The sequence below is a fragment of the Leptosomus discolor genome, chromosome 1, assembly GCF_034619465.1.
Source record: "Leptosomus discolor isolate bLepDis1 chromosome 1, bLepDis1.hap2, whole genome shotgun sequence".
Lineage (NCBI taxonomy): Eukaryota > Metazoa > Chordata > Aves > Leptosomiformes > Leptosomidae > Leptosomus > Leptosomus discolor.
In genome coordinates this window covers 207,105,709-207,127,491 of record NC_141391.1, presented here as the reverse complement: position 1 = coordinate 207,127,491, position 21,783 = coordinate 207,105,709, and the positions used below count along the sequence as shown (strand labels likewise).

Below are 21,783 nucleotides of genomic sequence, written 5' to 3'. Positions count from 1 at the left end.
CTCAGCATACTGTGCTATTCAGTATTGCGGGGAACAAAGAAGTGAAGAGGTGCACCGAGATGGGTGAATTTTATAAAGATATTCAGACTGTTTGTATTTCAAGCTGTAGTCCAGGTTGCTTTTACTTTGTCAAATGTATTTCATATTTATAAATCACATAAAATATAAATGAAACCCCATACCAAGATTCCTTAACAGCAAAAAATTTCAGATATTTCAGGCTATGGCAAGAGATACTGATGAATTGTCTGTCACTATGGAATTGGAGCTCTACACATAATCCAAGAGATGGTATTGAAGAAAATAACTATTATTTAGGGGATTTTGGAGATCTGATAGATCAGTAAAGAGCAAATTATTTATACTATCACCAAATGACAGTTAAGATATTTTTATTTAATATGTATTACTGTTCTGATAGCTTTATTATAATGTCCTAGACTAGTAGAAGCATCACATGTATTCAGCAAATAAATGATAAATAACTTCAAAAACACAGACGTGATCTCCACAGATATTATTGCAGAGATCAGTGAACCTCTCCAAAGCATAACTGATCTAAAGGGAAAAATTCTTTGTTTCAGTGTCTTGAATTTATAACAAAAGTCTTGAAAATAACTGGTTATCAATGAAAACGTTGTCTTAAAAGAGGATGAAATTCTGAATAGGGAAGCTATACTGCTGATAGTACCGCAGAAGTGCCCAGCAGTGCTGAGCATTGTTAATGCAGGAAACAGACAAGCATAAAAATCGCTTTATGTCTGATGGTTTCTAAAATGAGAAGTGACACACAAATCTATGTTGCAGGAACAAATCTTCAAGATCGACTCCAAGTGTGAATCAGGCAAGGGACGCTGTTCTTTCAACCCTAATGTGAACACGGTGTCTGTTATGATCAGTAAGTAAAGATACTCCAAGTTGCTGGGGTCTAAACCTGTACGATTATGCATGGTGTGGATTGACAGGATGTCTGAAATGAGCTGAAGTGAGAATTCAGCCTCCAAGGAGCAGTACCTTGTGTCTGGCTGATGGCCACAAGGGTTGGGTCCATCCTTGTTCCAAGGTTTACATGAAGCTAAAGGTGGGTGTACAAACGAAATGCAGAAATAAGCTGTTGAAAGGGAGAGAGAGAAACAGAAAACAAAAGGTTATCCCTTTTCCAGCTTGCACATTTTTTCCCAGGATTAGTTTAAACTTTACATTACCCTGTCTAGCATTTTATGTTCAAACAGTTTCTGACCTTGTTCATCCTAGACAGCACTTGTGTCTCCTTTAATTATTTGTAAAATCTCAGAGTAGCCAGGGAAAGAAAGCCTGAAGACTTTAGTTACTTTGATTTTCATTTCTGTTGTCATCTCTGCTGTAGAGCCTACCAGCTATTGCAAGGCTCTTCATTCTTCAGTTGGCTTTATACCCAACCAATTTTGCAATTTTCTCCCATTTGAAAGGCCAGAAAGTGATACAACTGACACACCTCAAATATTCTTGTGAATTGGTGGCGTCTCTACTCAGTGACTGTGAGATATACCCCGTACAAGAGATGCTGCAGTGCCTATTGCACACCTAACTGAAAACTCAAATCAGGCATATGCTTTGTGCAACTTAAGTCATCAGTAAAAGAAACTCTTTTTTTTTTTTTGGACCAGGAGACACGTTATGTATACTTAGCATAATCCGACCTTTCACATTTGCAGCATGTTCACAGACTTATGATGCTAAAGCCTTGATTTTTCAACATGTGCCCAGTCCTTGCTATATTTTTGGTATGAAAGGAATAGAAGTTACACAGATTTTTCAGGCTTTCTTAGCAAATAAAACTTAATGCGCACAGGTACTGCGTATTTCACCCAAGGTTTACAAGGGAACAATGTGCAGTGTTTCTGCCATTCAGCTTCCGCTGAAATCCATGGCAACTACATATTGTGCCAGATATTTCCCTTCAAGTTTGTGTCTCACAGACTTAAGGGAAGTGTCATAGAGTCTGTCCTACATGCTCTGTTCAAAATATAGATTACCTTTTGTTTCCTTGATTCCTTACTGCAAATATATTTAGTACAAAGGACAAGTAATTTCATTCACAGAGGTATGAACTGAATCACCTTTAGAAGACAAGTAAATGCTACCCAGATACCTCTCTGAACCTTGGCTGCACTTATATCTTTATCTCATCAGTGATCTATGGTCCGTGTTTGCAGATACTCACTGTGTAAAGAAAATGTTTGTTCAAAGTCAGTGATGGATTAATCCACTACTACTCATTGCTGTTTTAGTATTATTAAGTGAATCCACTGTCATCAAAAAAAGTTCCTTTCCTTGTTCCTTCTCGAATTTATGAAACACCATTGAAGTACATTGTTTCTGAATTACTGTATATTCAGTAAGCTGAATTTTTTTCTGTAATAGATCTACGGCACCTTTGTTCTTCCTAGTAGACTTTACATTGTCTTACTTGATCTCTCAATTATGTGACTGAAGAGACCTTCCCTAGTGTTTGACTTATCTTTCCTGACATAGTCCGTCTACAAAGTTTAAACTACTCCACGATGGTCACATTCTTTTTCAAAAAAGTCCTACAGATTGGGTTTTATACTTTTTCTCTGTTACTACAAAGTCCAGTCACTCAAAAAACATTAAGCTTGAATGAAGTTAGCCTCAATATCCATGGCAGAAAAGGGAAGATTTTGTAAGTCACAGCTTGAGTTATAATGAGGGGACCAAGCCCATGTACTGGACTCTCCTTTGAGCATTCTTCTGCAGGAGGAATTCCTTCCCCTCACTTCAGAAGATGGGAAATACTGCCAGACTGGCTAACTGTTCCACAACAAAAGAACCATTTTTAAGTATAGATGCAATTTCATAACAATTTCGGGCATCACCAACGTAGAATACAGCAGGAAAGCTGATTCACCCTTCAGAGGAAAGTGAGGCTATGAGAACAAATTTGGACTTAGAATCATAGAACAGTTTTGGTTGGAAGAGACCTTCAAGATCATCGAGTCCAACCTTTGTCCTAGCTCTATTCACACCACCAAACCACGTCCCTAAGTATGACATACACCTGTCTCTTAAACACCTCCAGGGATGGTGGCTCCACCACCTCCCTGGGCAGGCTGTTCCAATAACTAACAACCCTTTCAGTAAAGCAACTCTTCCTAATATCCAGCCTGAACCTCCCCTGTTGCAGCTTAAGGCCATTTCCCCTTGTTCTATCACTAGTTACAAGGGAGAACAGACCGACCCCCACCTCGCTACAGCCTCCTTTCAGGTAGCTGTAGAGAGCAATAAGGTCTCCCCTCAGCCTTCTCTTCTCCAGCCTAAACAGCCCCAGATCCCTCAGGTGTTCCTCACACGAGACATGCTCCAAATCCTTTACTAGCTTGGTAGCCCGCCTCTGTACCCTCTCCAGCACCTCAATGTCCTTCTTGTAGAGAGGGGCCCAAAACTGGACACAGTTTGGTGCAGCCTCACCAAAGCTGAGTACAGGGACACGATCACCTCCCTACTACTCCTGCTGACAAGACTATTCCTGATACAGGCTAGGATGCCATTGGCCTTCTTGGCTGCCTAAGCACACTGCTGGCTCATGTTCAGCCGGCTGTCAGTCAACACTCCCAGGTCCCTCTCTGCCTGGCAATTCTCCAGCCACTCCTCCCCAAGTCTGTAGTGCTGCTGGGGGTTGTTGTGGCCGAAGTGCAGGACCCGGCACTTGGCCTTGTTGAAACTCATGGAATTGGCCTTGGCCCAGCGATCCAGCCTGTCCAGATCCCTCTGTAGAGCTTCCCTACCCTCAAGCAGATCAACACTTCCACCCAGCTTGGTGTCATCCGCAAACTTACTGAGGGTGTACTCCATCCCCTGGTACAATTTGCCATTGTACAAAGACACTTTTGCATCAAAGTAGTGAAAAATGTGCTTTGAAGAAGCTTGGCATAACTAATGTGCAGGATGCATGTCTTTCTCCCCACCAAGGCTCTGAGATATTTATAAAAGCAGACATACCTCATTAATTCAGTAATTCACCCCAGTAACAAAGAGAAGTAGTGTGAACTAGTTGTGCTGTGCAGACCAAGTGCTGTGAGGAATTTAAGAATCTAACCAAAAGGAAATGGAGCTGACAGACAGCATCTGATACATGATTAGCAAGCAGACACTAGGAATGCTTAAGACATAACTAATAGTGTTGATAAGTAACAGGATTAAAATTACATAGTGTAGCACTATTCTTAATCTGCATGCGTATGTGTATATGCATAGGACTTTACATAAGGTTTAGTGAGAACCATAAGCATGATCTCTTTCAGACAATGTATTTCATAATAAAAATAAAGCTCTGATGGTTAGGGCCAATGAGGCAAATATACACAATCAGTTATAAATCAGTATAGATCTAACATCATTCTGTCAATACATGCTCAGGAAGTAAATGCTTCACAAACATGCAGTGAATGCATTGTTTAAATCCCCTGTGTATGAATCTTGTCATCACTGGCAGAGATGAGAGCAGAAGAGTGGCTGCTGGCTGCTCTGCAGGGGTTCAGTTCAGGCTCTAGCCAGCAGCAGAAAAACAAAATCTCCAGAGTTTTAATTCTCTCATGAGCCAATAGTCTCCCATATTGACGCACACACACACCCGCACGCACACACACAGAGACCATAAAAATAGCCTCAAGCGCTTCTGAACCTGTGACTCATGCCAGCTTGACCACACTCTCTGGGTAGTCCAGGAATTCAGACAAAAACATCAATCAAAGGACCCAGCTGTACTGGAATGTGTTCAGCCACCACTCCCACTCTGAGAGTTAGAGTTTATTTTAGCTACTGTTTTCTACTCTGGGGTTTCGTTGTCATTAGTCAGTGGAAATTGCTTGGTTATTCATGGAGTAGAAAATGATAATATATGTAATTAGAATTATATATATGTATATTTATGCACACACATAGACTCACACAAACACAGATATGCATCCTGACTGATGGACTGAGCTTTCAGCCCTGCACGGGGAGCAGAAGCTCATAGTTCTGTTAATGCAAGAGTTACATGTCTAATTCTGTTCAAGCATAATGACCCTATACTTAGAATCAAGTACATAAAAGGTGACAATTGTTGCTCCGCATTACTCTGCATAAATTCAATAATATCATTGTCTGGCCTCTGCAATATTGAAGTCATCTTGAGGCTGCCTGGGGCAACCTTGACAATATTGTTGTTAAAATTGGCACTGATCCATTGACTGCAATAGATGTTGTGCCAGTTTACGCCAGCAATAAATTCAGCCCAGTCATTTCGCCTACTCCCATAACAAAAAAAGCTTTTTGAAGTATTAAAAAAATTAAATGTGATTCTTTTTGACAACACTAGCCTGACATTCCAGTGAAAGCTGAGCAACTCAACTTCATATCAAAGAAAGGTTCACCGCATGTGCAGTTCTGCTGTTGCATTTAATTATGCAGTTCCCTAAAGTCTTTAAGAAAAATCTGATGATTCTTGTGCATTCTAGATTGTGTCTTTGTAAATCAGCAGGAAACCCCATTCCCATGACCCAATATTTGTCTGTATAGACTCCTGTGTAAATAAAGAGCTGATGAGTTTGAAATAAAAATAGATCAGTAAATACGGATTTCCCAAAAGCCATAACAATGCATTTGCTTTTTCCCCTCCATTTCAATTATTTGCAGATGAAGAGCTTTTTTCAGGAATGTATATTGATTTCATGGGGACGGATGCAGCCATTTTTCGAAGTCTGACCAGGAGGAATGCAGTGCGAACTGACCAGCACAACTCCAAGTGGCTGAGTGGTGAGATGCCTTTGTTTTACTAGATCTCTTAAAGGGTTTCACAGAAATTCTACTTTGTTTTTTTTTGTTTTTTTTTTTTTTTAAATAACAAGCTTGTATTTTAAAGAGCTTTTCTGTTAATTTAATTTATGAAGCTGAACTGTGAAGAAATGTGTGTAAATACATATTGTGGACAATACACAGTTGTAAAGGGTTACCTGCATAAGCCAACCCCTTAGGCCACCCCACCTGATGGCCTTTTTTGCATTAAGCCTGAACCAAACTGTTCAAGGAAAAGCATATTGAAAACCTTTCAAATGGCAAGTGGTCAGACAACCTGACTTCTAGGGAAGTGCCTTCTCCACCTCTAATGCATCAGGCATTGCCTTGAATTAGAGTGCTTGATCCTAAGTTTTTTTCCTATTGAATTACAAACTTCAGTTAATTCAGGCTGATCCACCTCTGTACAGAAGACTCACCACCACTTGCATTCAAAATGTGTGCAGAAGAGTGTCCCTTTATCAGAGAAGTCAGTGACAATTATCGCCATTTATTTCAATCGTAAGAAATTGATTATCAAAACACAGTAGGAGAACTAATTTCTGAGTGCAAACACTCAACTCTTGGCTTCACTGAAATCAATGTGAAAATTCTCCCTGACTTTACTTATAAGAAGACTTCTTCTGGTTAAACTAATTTGAATTAAAATGGTGGTCAACCCTCTGAGCAGAGATGGATGTCAAAGGTTATAGAGCAACAGCCTTCTGGTGTGTCAGCCACTCCTCCCAGTTTAGTATCGTCAACAAACTTGCTGAGGGTGCACTCTGTCTGTTCATCCAGCTCGTTGATGAAAATGTTGAATAGGACCAGACCCAGTACTGACCCCTGGGGAACACCGGTAGTCACAAGCCTCCAACTGGATTTTGCTCACTGATCACAACTCTCTGAGCCGTGTTCTTCAGCCAGTTCTCAACCCACCTCACTGTCCACTCATCTGTCCCACACTTCCTAAGCTTCCCTATGAGGATGTGGTGGGAAACAATGTCAAAACCTTTTCTAGAGTTGAGGTAGACAACATTCACTTCTTTCCCCTAGTCCACCCAGCCGGTCATGCCATCTTAGAAGGCTATCAGGTTGGTCAGGCATGATTTCCCCTTGGTGAATCCATGCTGACTGCTCCTGATAATCTTCTTTTCCTCCAACTATTTAGAGATAACAGCCAGGATGAGCTGTTCCATCACCTTTCCAGGAATGGAGGTGAGGCTGACTGGCTTGTAGTTTCCTGGATCCTCCTTCATGCCCTTTTTGAAGGCTGGAGTGACATTGGCTTTCCTCCAGTCCTCAGGCACCTCTCCTGTCCTCCATGACCTGTCAAAGGTGATGGAGATCAGCTTAGCAATAACAACTGCCAGCTCCCTCAGCACTCGTGGGTGCATCCCATTGGGGCCCATGGATTTGTGAGTGTCCAGTCCGGCTAAGATATCCCTAACCCAATACTCCTCAAACAAGGGACAGTCTTCCTTCCTCCAGACTTCTACTTCCAAGGTCTGGGATTCCTGAGGACCTGCCTTAGCAGTAAAGACTGAGACGAAGAAGGCATTCAGTAACTCTGCCTTCTCCATATCATCCATCACCAGGGCACCCGCCTTGTTCAGCAGGGGGCCCACATTTTCCCTGGTCTTCCTTTTGCTATGAGTTATTTTCATTTCCTGTTTACGTACCTTATTTGTTCTTTTCCTGGTGAGTCTTTCAACAGCTTACTTTTATGTTTTGCCTCGGTGAGTCTTTCCTTAAGTGCCCCTGATAACACACTGACTCTTCCCTCTTCTTCCTCCAAGTCTTTGAATCTCTGCAGCAATCTAACACTACTGCTTCTGTATTTGAATCACTTTTCTAAAAATCTACTGTGGGATAAAATGCGAGGATGCAGAAACTTAAGGCTGATAGAAAGAAACCGTTTACCTGGTGATTTCTGGTATATACATACACGAGGCCAGAGCATATATCTTAGCCTGCCACAGCAGTACTTCTAGGCATTATATAGCATTTCCTTGAAGCAGTCAGTAACTGTCGAATCATTAATTGCCTACACTGATACATCTTTTGGTTTCAGCTTTTTGATATGCTGTTTCATTTCAGAGCCTATTTTTGTGGATGCTCACCTTATCCCAGATGGCACTGACCCCAATGATGCCAAAATCTACTTCTTCTTCAAAGAGAGACTCACAGACAACAGCGGCAGCACAAAGCAAATTCATTCAATGATTGCAAGAATATGCCCAGTAAGAACTATTTTGTTTGTCAGGTTGTTGGGACAAGCTGCTAGCGTGACATGCTAAGCTAAAAGACTAAATGATTGAAAAGCCTTTGATGTATATTCAAACCAAATTTCCTGTTTCAGCTTCCACATTCATAATTAAGAAGAGCTGTTACTGAACACACAGCTAGGGTCTGAACATTTTATCTACATCTGGCTATACCTATAATGATACAGAAATTAGAGGTTCAAGTGTGTGTGTATTTCTCTGACTGAGTCAGAGTAGCTACCAGTGTTGAATTTCCAAACTCCCTGTCCTTTGCATGGGGTACATTCTTTGCTTCGAAAAAACAGAATTATAGTATGGTGAAGTCTTCCACATATACACACACACAAAAACACTCAAAATCTTTGAAACACATTGGAAATATCAGAGCCAAGCTTTTAAATGGGTTGACTTAACTTTCAACTGTTATTTTCATTTTTACAATATCTGTCCAAGTTCTTGCATTGATGTGTGTGTGAGCCTAACTTTACAAACATGCACAGGAAAATCAGATTCAGGAGTTATGGCTACTCCTGTGCAGTAATTTAGGATCGCAGTGCTCCTCATTATCTTTGTTTCCTTTTTCATATCTGTAGTCAACTGTAGATGAAAAATGATTGAAGCAGCTATTAATATCTTTTATGAAATGGATTTTTTTTTAATGAGAGAAATATTATGATTTCACAATTACTGCTAGCCTTTTCATTCCTACTTTTCGAAAGGCTCAGGAAGATAATTGTGAGCATTCATATATTCCCTGTCTTTATCTGTGTCTTCTTTAGAATTTGATGCTTTGTGATGTTGTTGTGTATGGGTGTGAGGGCGTGTTTGGGATTGTGTTAAACTCCTCTGGCAACATGATGAGGCATGTGATCTCTTTTATAATCTCCATTTTCTAAATTTTTGTGAAGGGGCACAAAGGCCTTTTTGGGTATTTTGCAAGAAGACATTTCATACAATTATGGCTGGATTTGTTGTTGTTACTGTTATAATGAAGCCCAGATGACTTCTGAAAAGCCTGTTTAGGCTTATGATGAAGTCAGTGGCAGAATCCCAAAGCCAATGAAAATAAATCTGAGCCAGTCATATTTGTATACTTGTATACCATCATATTCATACACCAACACCTTTGAGACTGGGTAAATATATTAGTACAAGGGTGTTAAGAAAGACCCCCCCTTAAGACCCCTTATGGGTCACCCAGGAAGCTTCAGGTGCACCAGTGAAACATGCACAGCGTTTCATCAAAATCACATTTGCCTAGCTTCTACGTTTCCTTTATCCCTTTCCTTGAGTGGCATTCTGCTATGCCATTTGGAAGATACTGCTCTTATCTAGGGCATTCACGAGAACGAGGCAGAAATTATCACGTCTGTTCTGCACCATCTGGTTTAGCAATTACATTTTGCACCTTGTACCATGGAGAGATGGAAAGATCCTTGAGCGAGCTGTGACAAACCAGCTCTGGACCAAGCTAGCAGGACTTGCAAAAGGACTAGTGTAAAACTAGTTTGACCCATGCTAGCCGTCATTTCTCCATTTAGTTCAGAACATCCATCTTATGGGCCAGCATGGCTTACTAGGTCAGATGCAGCTATACTGCTGTCAGGACTGGAAGGCACCCCTCCATAGGACTGTTAGACCTTTTAGAGATAGCATGGACTTCTCCTCAACAGCTGACAGTGAGTGATACAGACCTCCACAGTCCTTTTCAATCATATCTAAACACCCTGCTCTTGCACAAAATCTGCTGTGCAACCTTCCCAAGCCTGCTAAGCCAGCACAGAAAGTCTGCTCAGTAAATTAGTTCTTTTTTGCCTGTATCTGGAGTGTTTAGACGACGGGATTTGGTTTAGGCCTATCTATTTTTTTAATTGAATTTACCAGCATAATTGTCTAGATGATGAGTCAAATTAACGTCAGGAAAATGTGCGAAAGCGCGATAAAATGTTAGCTGTGTTCTATTTTTTTTTTCTGAAAAAATATTCCCTTCTAGAATGACACAGGTGGTCAGCGTAGTCTCGTAAACAAGTGGACAACGTTCTTGAAAGCAAGACTTGTGTGCTCAGTAATGGATGAAGATGGAACAGAAACATATTTTGATGAACTAGGTATGACAATAAAGTCCCTTAAAAGTTTTATCTAAATCTTGCACCCTATGCATATTTAATTATTTATATTTGTATAGCTCCTTAGTCAAGTTGTTGACAGTGAAATCTTGTCTCTGTAGAAATTCATGACAAAATTCTCCTTGCAGTTTTCTGACAAGAAATGAAAAAAATTCTTCATAAATCTCTCTGGGTAATTATCATTATCTTTGAAATAAAATTAATTAATCTTGACTATGTAAAGGAATTATATATGTAAATAATTAAAAATTGGAAGGGAAACCTATTGTTATTTTGCCCCTAGTTAGGATTATGATAAAGGTTTTTTAATATGCATCTCTCTGAAACTGTTTCTTACACCACTATGTAACACACTGCTTTTCCACTATACGTTTTTTCTTCTTTGATCACTGGGTGGAGACCTCAATTTGATAGTTCAAGATAATACAAATAAATCCTGATACTAGCACCAGCAATAATATTATGAATAAATAGAACTTCCCAGGATTCATTCAGGCACTTAGATTTTCAGTTCAACATGTGAAACACTGGAAATATTCAGTGAGTAATCTATATAGCAGTCACAAGAGATTTCCTTTTGTTAAGGAATTAAAAGATGCATATCTTGATACTTAAGTGCCAGACAATATTATCAGAAAGTTTCAAATTCTATGTTGTCCACAGCTGTGATGCAAACAGTCATAGTTCTAAATTTTGGTATTAGAAGATTCAGTTTATGTATTAATATAAAAATACCGCTATAAATGTAAGTATAAATAATATAAATAGCTAATGGACCCCACACTGGGGTGCATCTGATTCTGACCTCTCCATTGTAATCTCTCTCTCTGTCATTATTCCTGATTCTCATCATAGCAAATGGAATTTGGCGTCTTTTTGACTTTATATCTTTACAATTATTTGGTGTACTTGCTTTGGTTCAAGGTTTCAGTGGAACCTGATGGGCCTAGGAGTGGATCCTAACTTGCTGTAACTCTAAATGTGCAAGGTGCTTGGAGGAAGGACTTTCAGAAGTGCCTCTTAGCACTGCCACAGCAACTTATTTTTCAGAACTGTGATTTACCAGCCCACTCCTTTTCAACAAAGCAGTAGGATAACTGCTTTTAGTTTTCTGTATGACAAAATGTAGGGCCATACAGAATAGGAGACAATGTTCTCAGCCTGGGCTCCCAGCACAGTCTGCTAGCAAATAGGAAGAATACAAACACAGCTGGAAATGCAGAAAACTGGGAGAGCACAAGCACATGCTTCTGTTTTCATGTACAATGCAGAATTTCCAGTTCTGGATGGTGAAGTCTTCTGCTTATGACATATTTAAAATACTATTTAAAAAATTCAGGGGGTTAAATGAGGGAGCCACATAAATGAATGGAAAGCTAAAGAACATATTCTGTGATAAAAAGGTAAAACAGTGCAGTCCTTTTGTGTGTTGTAAAATAAGTTTAAGAGGTGTCTTGATTATAGTTATTAAAAACATTTGTAAGGAGAAACCGTCAGAGATTAAAGTATTTTTCACTGAAGTATAAAAAAAAATGAACAGATCAGAGGTAACGTTGGGCAAATTCAGTTCAGTGAGTAGCTACAGTTTTGCATAATATAGTCAATAAATCCCTACACAATGGGAGCTGGGAGGTTTATATCCCTCAGTGTCTTCACTGCAAAGTTGAGGGCATCTAGAGTGCATGCTGGACAATAAAACACTTGATTGTCCTGCTTTGGATTACATTCATCTATAGGAACTCTTCGTCTTTGACCTACTGCGGCTTAAATGTTTGCCTACTGTTAAACAACCTGCTGAAACAAGATCCAGCTGAGAGAAATGTGTGACATGGATCCTGAATATATTTGAAAATCTTTGCCTTCTATCTTCATAAGGCTAGATGGCCTGGAGTTAATTTCCAAACCTGTTTCTGAATGCTTAAATGCTAATTTATGCGTATGGTCCATTCATACAGTAAGTCTGCTTTTTCCTATTCATGTCTGAGACAAAACTACTGGTGACTTCAGCAGGAAAAATGTCATAAATTAAACTGCAAAATAAAGTTTTTACTAGTATTCAAAACGTTTCTTTTTCCTTTTCTTTCTTACAGAGGATGTGTTTCTTCTAGAGACAGATAACCCCAGAACAACACTTGTGTATGGAATTTTTACAACATCAAGGTAAATCGGGAGATTTGAAAAAAAATGCCTTTCTGAACAGCTCAGTTTTCTGTATGAAAACTGAAAGTGATGCCTTGTGGTCAAGGCTGTTCTGTGCACTTTCGTATGTCTGCTGTGGCCATCGTTTGCATGCAGGAGTAACAGTCTCAATATCATTCCTGTGGGTATCCATGTTAGAGCTATGCCACTTGGAGCAAGCGGCTCCCTCAAATACTGTCAGCTGGCACTGAGAAAACATTTCTGTGGAGGGCCACTTGTTACCGTTCAGCGGCAGAAAGTTCAATGCAGTGAACTCATGTGACATCTGAGAGCACTTAACACCTCCTGAAGGACATCCAGCACCCTGAAGGATCAAACTGGGAATTCTTACGTGAATTCATACAAATCATTCCCAGTCTGTCAGCTGGCAGATGATTGCACAGATGGCAAATAACCCATGTCAGCTTCAGTCGGCTACGAAAAGACAAATTTGTATGGCATTTGATCACCTCCTTGCAGCCTTAAGTTTCCTCTTACCAGTCAGTAGTATTTACTTACCGTCCAGTTTAGAAAGCATTAAGTGAGCTCCCAAGGCCAGTGGAAGTACTAGATATGGCTTACTATGCTGCAACTCTCCAGAAAGATAGACTAACAGGCAGATCAACATTCTGCCATCTCTACCTTTATCTTTTTCACTTTTCTCTTGCCCTCACTACACAGTGGTAGTATACAGAGTAGTTTACCGATATAAAAAGTATACAAAGTTACTGTTTACCGATTTCTGATCTACTACCCTGTATTATTTAGCTGTTATTACTTATCTTCAAAGAGGTTTTATGTGGGTTTTTTTTAATTTCATTTAATTTATTTGATCGAAATAGCAAATTATTTATCTTACTACTAATAATTCCTTTAATAGCAATTTCTAGTAAAAAAAGCCTTGTGTGAAAAAATATTTTTTCCTGATACACTTTTCTCTCTGTTTTCATGTGGATCCAAGGATCTGCTTTCTCAAACAAGTGAATCAGCCAGGAAAATATGATTTTATGATATTTAATTGGCAAAAAAAGAATCCCATAACTTGTAAACATCTGATGCTGCCTACATTTTATTATTCCTACTACACAAAAAGAGAAAATGCTGAGGTTATGTTTAGCAGTAAAACCACACTTATGATTAGGTTGTGGATGCAACATGCCTGAACTGGAAACACTTTTACCTAATTCTCCTGGTATTCCTGCAGTGGAAATAAGCTTTGAATCACAGGACCATATAAGGTGACAAGAGAAAACTTCACTTTTTCCTGGCTCTCAAGCTGTTTCCTCTCTCTTTTGAAGCTTTTACACTCATGCATTTCTATTATGAACCACATGGTCTACACTTACGTTCTCTTTGCTCAACTATAGATTGAATTTGTTATCTAAATACAGCAATTGTAAGGATTTTTCCTCCTTAACAGTTCCTTTATCTTTGCTGCTGTAGATGTCAAACTCATTAGAGTAGCAAGAGAGAAACATCCCAGCAAATGAGAACTATTAGTATTATCATCTAAACCATACAGAGGGAAACCAAGTAATATTGAAGCAAATTATTTTAGTGTCATAATCTGCTGTACATCTAACGTAAAGCATCTGGAAAGACTAAATAAATTTCTTAAAACCTATTAATGCCTATTAAAATTTCCACAAATACCATAGTTGATCTAAAAGGTTCCTCCTACTAATACATATAAAGCTGCGAGCAATGTGGATTGCGCTTTCCTTGTTTAGACACTATATAAAATGTTTTCAGGTTTTTTTCTGCAGTGGATTTTTTTCCTTCTTCAGTTGAAAACAGAGTTACTTGCATTATCTTCATCCTACAGTTAACATCGGGCAGATTTTAGACTGTCTGGAGTTTCCACTATGTTAAAATAAATATCTCAAACCTTACATGCAGTGAGAGAATAAAAAGGAGTTAGTTCACTGCAGTCAGCCCTAGCATCACTCTGGAAATTATTCCCCTAGTGCCCTTCATCATCACGGGGTGATGGAGGCCACTCAGGATATGTGCTTTCTGAGACCACCTGAGACCGTTGCTGAACCCAGAGCAGTGGAAAAAACATTTCTGTCTCATAGGTGACCCCCCAGTTCTCCTCAGGCAGCATCAAACTTCAACCCTCTTGAAAGGGTCTTTGTGAGACCAGTTTTGTGGGTGGTTTTGAGGACTGTACAGGAGTAACTCCTTTACAGCCACAACATGTCCCCATTTTCCTTAGAAAAGCTGGCAACTGATTGTGATAATCTATCCAATTATAATTGCACTGGATGGTTTGATTGCTATTTTAGCCATATATTTTAGGAGACTTATAGGGGTCTTGTGGTTAATGTACCAGTAGAGAGTTCTGGAAACCTGCGCTGAGCTTGGCAGCAAGTTTATAAAACTCTTGTCTCACTGAAGTCAGCAATATTTTTGCCATTGATCTAACTGGGGCCAGAATATATTTATTTTATATCCAACATTAGGAAGTTTTCTTATTCCACCAGTAGGTAGAACCTTCCTCCCTCTTTTTTTTTTCATTTCACTGTTCAGAAAGGTGTTAGGTGTTAAAGATTAATGGTGTATATTAGGAAGCTAGATTAGTTGATCTTAAATGTATTAAGTCCACACCATAGAAGCATTAAATTCTATTAAATATATTATTTAGAGGGATCTTTCATCATTGGACCATGCAAAATGATGGAAAATCTATACAAAAGTTGGTAGATTGCAATATTAACATTTTCATACTGTCTTCCAGCTCCATATTTAAAGGCTCAGCTGTGTGTGTTTATCATCTATCTGACATCCAGACTGTGTTCAATGGGCCGTTTGCACACAAGGAGGGCCCAAACCACCAGCTGATTCCATATCAGGGCAGAATTCCGTACCCGCGACCTGGCACCGTAAGTAAAAAGATGTTTATGCAGGATTGCCAATTACTTGTCTTTGTTTAATACATAAATAAATATTATTTATACTAGGAGAATGGACTATATGTGACTGTGACACTTAAGAGTTCAGAACAATTTAATTTGTTTCTCAGCTTGCCATGCAAATCACATAGTATCCGGAAATCTAGAAAGAATTAAGTCATGGAAAATGTTTATCACTCTTGCTCTTTCTGCTGAGAAGGTGGTAAGAATTATTTCATTAGATGACAATCATCTTTTTTACAAGTATATTTGCATATTGTGTGTATGTTTGAGCAAAAGATAGCTAAATAAATAAGCATACAAAGACAGCATTGTGAGTGTGTTCTACAGTCTGGATCCAAATGTCTGTAAGTCTGTCTTCAGTCTGTATGAATTTTCCATCGTTCTCTAAAATTTTGCAGCTCTGCTGGGATGCTTGGGAGAAGTAGGAGGAGAACAAGGCTTCTGGGACTTGTCATTTCACTAGGTCTAATAAGCTGTCAGGTACTGAATCTTAGAAGAGAGACCTAGAAATAGATGAGTTTTCATGCCAATCAGTTCATAATATTTCTCCTTGTTGAGAATGCTTTTTGTATGCCTTGAAATTTTTTCAGGACTTTCGTTCACGGTATCAGGGGTAGTAATAGCCTTCCAATAAATTCTGTACACCGTTCGAGCTAGCTCTGTTTCCAAGTTTTACAAAAATGTCTCATGAAAGATTTTAAACACTTATTTGCACTAGTGTTAATTTACATTCAGCAGAAGTATGAAGTCTAATATTTCCAGCTTTAATCAAGAATGTATGATCTCTCTCTAGAATTTTCTCTAAATCCATATTTGCTAAATGAAGTATGGTAGTGTGGACTTTTGTTGAGTTCTATGAAGTCTTCTTACAATTTCTTGAATATCAGAATTAAATAAGTATGCACAGAATCATAAATTGTCTCTGAACAGTGTAGGGTTTTTTTTAGATGAACATTTTGCTACTTTTCTGTTTATCACAGGATATTAAATTTTGTTTTAATTTTGCAAATCTGCAAAAACTTTTAACAATATGACTATGTCATTCATATTCATCTTTGTACTGTAGATCTTGTTCTTTCTTTCTCTTTCTGTCTTGTACACTAATACTCAGATACATGGAATAACTCTCCCTGTTCACACAATTCTCCATGACATTTTAGTTCAGTTATTACTGGCTATAAGATTTAGGACTTTACATTCCCAGATCTCTAGAATTAGCTAATCAATACCTGATATTCCACTATGGTCTAATGCTAGTATTATTCTTTCTTTGCAATTAATTCATAGAGCTCTAACCTCAAGAGTTCACTGAGACTTTAAGCTGTAACTTCACAAAAAAAAAAAAAAAAAAAAAAAAAAAAAAAGGCCCATTTAAACAGGAAGTTTCTCGCTTTTGTGATTAGTCACATTTCAGAGTTTATTTCTGCTTTGGAATATTGTATTTATATGTGTTTCCTCAACCACTGCCATATTATTCTTAGTTTGCCTCATGGAGGCTTATGAGGCATTCCAGATGTGCCTAAAGAAATTAGTCAGCACAATGGAAGGGAAAAAAAAAATTCAGGTTTGGATTTAACATGGTGACAGAAATGATCTACATTTTTCAGATGTGCCGATGAGCTCTGAAGATAAATTCTTAGACCATAGCTTACACAAAAAAAAAAAAAAAAAAAAAAAAAAAAAAAAGACGAAAGAGATTCTTTTAAGATGATCATTGCTGGTTTTCTGATCACTGACTTTTCTGTGCTTCCTCACAATTCAGGCACAACACAGTATCTTAAAGGTATATTTTCTAAGCTGGGACTTGTTTGGCTTTGCTTTTATTCCACTGCCAAAAAGTTTCACTTTTGAATGTATGCCACAAACTCTATTTTCACTTACATCAAGGCATCTGTAAAAATCAGGACATAGGGAATATTTTTCTGCTCATAATTTCAGTTCACAGGGTTAAATTTGAATAGCCACACTTGCAGACTATGGAGCATGAACCTCTTTCCTCTGGAACGCAGGGTTTTTGCAACTTCTGGGATGCTGTGCTAGACAGGGATGCCTTTTTATATGACATGGAAAATCCTACTTTACAGTTGCCTAAAGAGATACTCATACTAAACCTCCGGACAGAAATGGATGGTCATTGTGTCACAGTACATTGTATAAACAGTGAAAAGCCTTCGGAGTAGCTTCAGTAGGATTACAGCAATACATTCTTTTGGCCATAATCAACTCTGCAGTGTTTGGCTGCCCTTCACTAAATACCAATGGTTTCTTATTTCTCCACAAGCAAAACTTTCTTATGGAAAAAAGAAAGGGAAAAAAAAATTACATAATTGGCAGCTTGCTACTAAATTCAGTGATGTTTGAGGATAGTTTCCATTTTTCAGAGCTTACAGAAATAGGATTTGTACCTACAGCATGTTGGAGAATACACTGTAAATTAAAGAACTCTGTTTCTCTCTGCAATCTAACTTCATGGTGATCAACTGTGAATGTAAGTATCGTGTAGCCAACTTCTTGAATGAGGTGTGAAGGATACACATTCAATCCTTCCAGGAAAGGGAGAGCTTATAGGTTCTTCAGTAACATCTTTTGCTTGTCATTGGTTTATACAGGGGATAGCAAAAGAATTAATTGATTAAAGATGTTTGTAAAGGCTTTGCTCAGAATGATATAATGTAAGTTTTTAGGATCATACTGGGGTGAACCGTAGCACAGACATTTTTTCAGGAAGTCACAAACAAAGGTCTTATGATCTCCAGGTCAAGAGTGGAAGGGTAGAAAGCGTCAGAGAAAGTCTTTTAACTGAGCTATATGGGACAGAAAAGTTTAATTCGAACTGCTTGTGAAACAGAATTGCTCTGGAGAGGAACGGGGGTCTGGCAGATCACCACCAAGTAGAATAGTCTTGCTAATAGCCCACGAATTTATGAACACAGTTCTTTCTTCAGCATTTGTTGCTAATCTTATCAGAGAGCTCCATACATTTCCTGGAAGACTGTAGATGGGAGTGCCACAAAGAGAAAGAGTAGAGCAAACTTGATCATAAGAAATCAATTTTCTGAGCAGTCTTAGAAGGCTAGCATGTAGTGTCATTTCTAATAAGAACCAACCCAAAACCTTCAGGATAAATAAGTCCAGAAGAATCAATTGTCAAGCATGTCAGATGAGGAAAGAGACTTATATCTGAGCTAAGTTCCACCACTTCTTCATGAAGGTAACCGATGCCAGAGCAGCTTCTTTTAAAGAATTCCCACCAGAGCTGTTCTACTTTGTATAAATAATTAAATCCTAATTGAGCTAGAAGATTATTCTAAAACCTGGGATTAGGCTGCAGTCCCCTCTGCACTTGGTTCCTGGTATTGCCCGATGAATAGTTTATTAGGTGCACAAGATGGAACAGCTTTTAGCTGCGAGGGCAGAACAGGCACTCCTGCCTGGTGGTTAGAGGGATCCCCTGGGAGATGAAGACCCAGATTCTAACATTTGCTCACATCAGGTAGGTTGGACACATGACTCATATATCCCCAGTGAGTTTCCTAGTCTCTCAGAGTATGATTCATTTTATGTAATTTTAGACATCTAAAAGCAGGGTATCTAGTTTGAATTACTGACTACAGCGGAAACCTAGATGGCTAACTAAGAATAAATGCCTGACTTTGAGACAGTAGAAGTCAGGTGAGGTAAATGTCTCCCTAAGCTGCCAGCTATTTCTCTGTCTGTGGATTTGACCAGAAATTCCATCCTAGACGTAAGAATGGTCCTCATCAAAATAAGCAAATTTCCATGAAATGCTTCATATTGAACAAATCAACATTTTCCAATTGGAAAAATACTGTGTTGAAACATTTCTGAATAGCTCTAATACTCCGAGGGGTGTTTCACAGCTTGGAAATCTGGTGAGGGGGCAGGGGTAATGAAAGCTCAGGAGCAGCCATAAGAAATGAGGCAATGGTAGCTGAAAAAAAGTCATATAAATTAACATAGGTACATCCAGAACTTTGTACCAGTTACTGACATAGCACCTGATTTCTTCCCAGTCTTTTAGTTTCACTCTCAGTAAATGAGTTTTCTAAGATTGCTTTTATTTCCTCATGAGGTACAAAATGCCTCAGGGCTGAGTATCTGAATGGTTCTTCACTACATTTAAAGAAGCATCCAGAGAATTTCAGGACCTCTGTTGTTTCTTGGGCATAGGGGAAAGTGTAGACAAGATCCTGTGAGTGGTCAGTCAAGTCAGATATAAATGAGTTGTCATGGGACCCTCTCATCAACTCCATATTATTGTTTTTTCAAATGAAGATGAGTCACAGGCCCTTTCACCATCTCATAATCGTCATAATGACTAGAGCGATATTGACAAAATTACAGTTAAGTATCAGATTTTCCTTTTGCCTTTGTGCTAGTATGGTAACAAACCAGCTGCAGAAGTTTGGTACCTTCCCATACCAATCACTTGGATTTTTTTTTTCAACAGGTAGTTTGGAAGCATAAAGAATATGGAAACAGGTCCAGAAGTATGGATCTTTGCCATCAAGCTGGGTTTTGAAAGTGCAAAAACACATTTGTGTTTGCTTTGTCGGAATTAATGGGAGTTCAAAGGGTAGCTATTCAAGTACTTCATTCCCATTACAGGAGCATAATTACTTTCAGTCAGAGTCTGAAGTGCTCTTTCGGGAACTTACTTTGTCAACTGTCTGTCAATATTTGTAAATGACTTGGAGATGGAAACTCTCTGAAAGATGGTAAGGATTGTTAAGCATTACTGTGCATGTTTCTTACAGTGTCCAGGGGGAGCCTTCACACCTAATATGCGGACAACCAAAGAGTTTCCAGACGATGTTGTGACCTTCATCAGGAATCACCCTTTGATGTTTAATCCCATTTACCCAATACACAAAAGGCCACTAATCGTCCGGATAGGAGCCGACTACAAGTACACAAAGATTGCTGTGGATCGAGTGAATGCTGCTGATGGAAGATACCACGTCTTATTTCTTGGAACAGGTAAGATAAACTTAGCAACAGTCGTTTTCCTCCATTGCATTGGAATTTGCAATCAACTCCAATTTGTACAACTTACAGCTTTCAGAAACATTGTTGAAACATATTTGCTGTCTAGAAAAATGTCTACAGAAATCCATAAATTAAGTTTTTACTTTCTGTGCATTTTTATGTTTGCTATAGACGTTAACTATATGCAAGAGATATAACGTATTGATATGAATTTTGAGACAGAATTCAACACTAGTATGTATTGTATTTGATCTAAGTTGTAATACTTCTCTTGAATATCGGTTGTCTGCAATATGATTCCGGATTAGAATTTGGTGCTCTGTAACGTGAGTAAAAATACCAAAATCTGGCTTTGTATTGTTTTGTATATTCTTATCATCGTTATTTAATATGTGCTGTGTAAGCTATTCTGAAGAAAAACACAATCTTATCAGGATGTTACCAAGGCAGAAATAACAACTCCATCAAAAAAAAAGTAAAAATATGGAAGTACTTATCAGAGAAAAAGAAGCAAATGGTTGGAGTCCTAGCAGTAGTGGACACAGAGAATTTGATCCAAGTATTCTAAAATAATTTCTGTCTAATATAACCTACATTTTGTTTTTAGTTACATCAAATTTGAATCCGGTGTTATGCTTCTGAAATATACAGGGAACAGGTCAAGTGATTCTCATACTGATCTATTTTGATTTTTTAAAATATTCAGATATGAATCACACTCTTCTGATTCAAGCAGACAAGCATAGTGGTACTCTGGCTAGACCCTAGGATTCATTCACATCTGAAACTCCCGCTAGCTTAACAGGGCATTATAGGTCAATAGACACAAAGGCTAATCTTTTTTTACTACAGATGGTTTCAAGTAGAACAAAGGAAAAGAACTTCAGGAGAACCAATACATCTCTGAACATCAGAAAATAATTACAGAGATGACTTGCATTGTTTTTATGGTTCACATATTATTGGGGTCCTGGTTGTTTTCTGCTTGTAGAATAATGGTGTCTGCCAACAAACTCTCATGGGTCTGGGAATAACCATCCTGTCATAATAGATTTAGGAAGCTGGTGTTAAAAAATCTCTCAAGAATGTCAGGCTTCTATATGGGCAATATTAAAAGGAACTCTCTTCACTTTCTTAGAAAAACCTCCCTAACTATCAAAATCAGCAGGGTGCCCTTGTGCCAAAGGAGACCAACTGCATACTATGCTATATTAGCAGAAGTGTATCCAGCCAGCAGGTTGCTGGAAGGGATTCTTCCCCTGTGTTCGGCTCCTGTGTCCAGTCGGGTGCTACCCAGTACAATGAAAATATTGACCCAGTACAAGGAAAACATTGACCTACGGGAACAAAGTCAGTTGAAGGTTTGTAACCTGTGATGTATGAGAAGACGCTGAGAGAATTTGGTTTATTGAGAGAAAACTAAGGGGAGACCTTACTGCTGTTGACAGCTATCTAACGGGAAAAAAACAA

The 21,783-nt window shown here is 38.6% G+C and overlaps 1 protein-coding gene across 1 annotated transcript in view; it reads left to right on the top strand.

Moving 5' to 3' along the window:
- Positions 1-21,783, top strand: part of SEMA3C (semaphorin 3C) — a 119,403-nt gene that overhangs the window by 76,786 nt on the left and 20,834 nt on the right. Inside the window, exons 5-11 of the mRNA XM_009954862.2 lie at positions 808-898; positions 5,677-5,796; positions 7,915-8,057; positions 10,075-10,189; positions 12,298-12,367; positions 15,126-15,270; positions 20,082-20,304. Of these exons, the coding sequence (XP_009953164.1) occupies positions 808-898; positions 5,677-5,796; positions 7,915-8,057; positions 10,075-10,189; positions 12,298-12,367; positions 15,126-15,270; positions 20,082-20,304 (907 nt within the window). The remainder of the gene's footprint in view (positions 1-807; positions 899-5,676; positions 5,797-7,914; positions 8,058-10,074; positions 10,190-12,297; positions 12,368-15,125; positions 15,271-20,081; positions 20,305-21,783) is intronic.